Source organism: Cyprinodon tularosa, unplaced genomic scaffold (assembly GCF_016077235.1).
Source record: "Cyprinodon tularosa strain WSP-4 unplaced genomic scaffold, ASM1607723v1 ctg1443, whole genome shotgun sequence".
In the NCBI taxonomy this organism is placed as follows: Eukaryota; Metazoa; Chordata; class Actinopteri; order Cyprinodontiformes; family Cyprinodontidae; genus Cyprinodon; species Cyprinodon tularosa.
The window spans coordinates 1,266-5,000 of NW_024038269.1; the positions used below are offsets into that span (position 1 = coordinate 1,266).

The following is a 3,735-nucleotide window of genomic DNA, read 5'->3' on the forward strand; positions in this document are numbered from 1 at the left end:
AGTTTTGGGATGATCAACCGTCCAATTAGTATGGATGATCAAATCCTTCCGTTATTGGAAGGTCAAGATGGTTTATAAAGTCATAGACGGTTCATAATGGTCCTGATGAACCTGGTCCCTTAGTATGGGAATGTCAGATTCCGTATATGAACGGTCCGTTAGTAGGGGATCAGAACCGGTTCCGTTAGTATGGACTGTCGAACCGTGCGGGAGATAGAACTAGTTTATCAGACTGGTAAGGTCATCAGTAAGTCAGTTTTAACCAATTTGTAATTCTGTTATAGAATTAACCAATTACCTCTGCTCTAACGTATAAATTGAAAACGATTTTTGATCTATTATTATTCCATTAAACTGCAATTGTCTATTTATTCGATTTTTTGTCCAAAAAATCAATGCGTGAGTTTTCTTCGATTGGTCCAAAAAGTCCATGCGTGGTGACACTAGCCGGGGCGGACCCCCTGCGTCCTAGTGGATAAATCCGGGCGCCCCAGCATGCTGGCCTGCGAGGAACAGCCATTGTTTATCACAAACAAGCATGGTGCTCCGCGTCCAAAACAACGGGCCGAGTAGCTTGGGTGGACCAACAGTGCGGGGAGGAAAACCTGATACGGCCGTGAACGGAGGAGCAGACGATCCATCGTGGCCGTGAGACCGAGTTGAGCGCCATGGGAACCGTCCTTTAGGATGCCGTTAGCGGTCCGTGGCGGATGTCAGGACCGGCTGTCTCCTCTGAGGATGTCGCTTATGTATGCGATGATCGACGGCAGATGGCTGACGGGCCGGTCGGCCTGCAGGACCGGTACCAGCCGTGATGGGACGGTAAGGCTCGGTACCGGGGCATGGATTGGAGGCCACGGCCGGACTGGTCTCTGGTACAGCATGATCGCAGCTCGCTTTATTGGCCACGGATAGGTTAGGATCAAACACTTCCGTCGCCTATTGGTCCATAATGAGGAAGATCCTGTTGTTGATCCGACGGCCGATCAGTACGAATGACAGACCGTAGTTGTATGGGATAAAACGTCCAGTTAGTTGACGTCAAGTAGTTGGTGAGCCATCGAACCGGTCCAGTTAGTATGGGCGTAAACGGTCCGTAGATGAACCGGTCCAGTTAGTTGGATGATCAGAACCGTCCAGTTAGGGGGATCCAGATTCAGAGTTGTGATGGATCCGAATCCAGTTCTTGATGTTTGGTCAAATCCTTTAATTTCCATTGTAAGGTGATTACCGTTCATTTATTGGGAATAAACGTCTTTATTGGATTCATGTTTGGAGCAGCACGGTCGTTTGATCAGCACCGGTGTTCAATGTTATCAGGCAAGTTGATGCGATCCTTGAATGCTTGTGATTGCTAACGGTCAGGGTAAGGCCTCATCATTATAACTTTATGTATGCTTTTTGCCAATTGAGCGCCAGTGCATTTGTCGCAGTGGTCGAAAAATCATGGTCGTTTCTGCATATGAGTCATAGAGGTAAGCCATTGGATACAGCAGCCCTGCAGACCTGGCTGCGGTATGGCTGAACTACCAGGACACCGCAGTAATGGACTCCCCTCCCAATGGTAACCTCTGTTCTCTTAGTGTCCTACACGCGGTGGGGGTAGAAACATGGCGCCTCAGTACGGAAGGGCATCCTGCGCTGTGAGGACAGCTGAACCTCCAAATGGACGAAAACTTCTTCCTTTATTCCAATGCTCTCTGTCAGTAGAAATATTCACACAAACATCTGATCTTTATTTGTCAACGTTTTCACTATATTTTCCTGTTAAAAAAAGCATATCTCAAAACAACAGCAGAATGATGAAAAAGGGGTCCCTATGTCCTCCAGCAGTCTAAGCCTATAGCAGCAGAACTATAGAGATAGATCAGGATAACCTGAGCCACTCTAACTAGAAGCTTTATCAAAAAGGAAAGTTTTAAGCCTAGCCTTAAAAGTAGACAGGGTGTCTGCCTCACGGACTAAAACTGGTAGTTGGTTCCACAGGAGAGGAGCCTGAGAACTAAAAGATCTGCCTCCCATTCTACTTTTAGAAATTCTAGGAACCACTAGTAAACCTGCAGATTGAGAGCGAAGTGCTCTGTTAGGAACATCAGGAACAATCAGATCTCTGATATCAGACGCTATTTGCTGCAGCTTTAAGGCTGGAGGCTGCTTTCCTATCAGCACTGGAGTTTAACTGGAAGGAACCACAACAGGAACTGGGAACAGGAACTCACCTCAGACTTTATTTACGGAGATCATTTAAAAGGGGAGAGGATGATGCTGCAAATGGCCGCCACTCCACCCATGGACCGCTCCTGGTGGTTAGGGCTTAGAGCTGGGAATCCAGAGGTTGTGAGTTCAAAACCCACTTCCACAGACTGCCACTCTGGGTCCATGAGCAAGACCCTTAACCCCACACTGCTCCCCAGCCGCAGCAAGGATTGCTCTTCTCTTGCTTCTCCTAACAGGAGCTATGCTAGCTATGCTATGCTATCAGAGAATATCACTCATGAACAACAGGTCTGAGGATACGTGACCTGTTTATTATTAAATAAACATGAAACAAACATTAGGGTCTAATTGATGGGCTGCAGAGGAAGGAGACCACAGCTGTGGGATCAGGAGGCTGCAGCTGGTCCTTATCTGAGTCAGATGATGAAGACCAGGAGCTTCTCCATCTTGTGACTCCATCCAGGTGCTGGAGGCTGGACCCCTTTGGACTCAGACCGCTACCAGTGGCTGCAGATAGACCTGGGCTCCAGGAAGCAGGTGGTTTCCATAGCAACCCAGGGCCGCTACAGGAGCTCCGATTGGACGAGTCAGTACCAGCTGCTGTACAGTGATACACCCAACAACTGGAGGCCCTACTTGAAGAACGGAAACATTTGGGTAAGAGAGGAACCAGTGGATCTACTGGTTTAGTCCAGTTAGTTTGGAGCTGATCTGATGGTCTGCCTGCTTTCAGACCTTCAGGGGGAATAATAACAGCGAAGAAGTTGTTCGGGAAGAGTTCCAGCATCCCATAGTGGCTCGCTACGTCCGCTTCGTCCCGCTGCACTGGAGCCTGAGGGGGCGAGCTGGAGTCCGTCTGGATCTGTACGGCTGCTCCTACTGTGAGTTCTCATCAGAAATAACCAGAACCATCATCGCTTCGCTGGTTCCTCACTGTCTCTGTTTGTCTTTCAGGGGCTGACGTCATCAGCTTCGATGGCCACAGCATCATCTCCTATCGCTTCAGGAGCAAAAAGATGAAAACTGTGCGGGATGTTATTTCTCTGAAGTTTAAAACCACGGCCAGGGATGGGGTGCTGCTGTATGGGGAGGGACAGCAGGGAGACTTCATTTCCCTGGAGCTCCGCAGGGCTGCGCTGGAGCTGAGCATCAACCTGGGTAGGAGCTTCAAGGACCAGAAGGACCTTCTCCCCTCGCTGATGTTCTCCACTGAGCTGAGTGTTGCTTTTCTGCAGGGAGCAGTCAGTACAATCTGATCGAGGGTCAGACCTCTGTGAGCAGTGGGAGTCTATTGGATGACGGTCACTGGCACTCGGTTGTCATGGAGCGTCACCGTAGAAACATCAACTTCACCCTGGACCACCACACCCATCAGTTCAGGACCAATGGGGAGTTTGAGCACCTGGACCTGGACTATGAGGTAAAGCCTGACTGCTGTTAATCCTCAGGAGCAGATCAGGGATCCATTAGGAATGTCTGGAACATTCCACACAATGCCAGCAGATGGAGCCGGATTTA

At 49.2% G+C, this 3,735-nt stretch overlaps 1 protein-coding gene across 1 annotated transcript in view; it reads left to right on the forward strand.

Moving 5' to 3' along the window:
• The first annotated feature begins 687 nt into the window (after positions 1 to 687).
• The window catches only part of LOC119779245 (contactin-associated protein-like 2), a 48,532-nt gene continuing 45,484 nt past the window's right edge, over positions 688 to 3,735 (forward strand). Inside the window, exons 1-5 of the mRNA XM_038278831.1 lie at positions 688 to 832; positions 2,681 to 2,874; positions 2,951 to 3,098; positions 3,172 to 3,375; positions 3,453 to 3,637. Coding sequence (XP_038134759.1) covers positions 688 to 832; positions 2,681 to 2,874; positions 2,951 to 3,098; positions 3,172 to 3,375; positions 3,453 to 3,637 — 876 coding nt within the window. The remainder of the gene's footprint in view (positions 833 to 2,680; positions 2,875 to 2,950; positions 3,099 to 3,171; positions 3,376 to 3,452; positions 3,638 to 3,735) is intronic.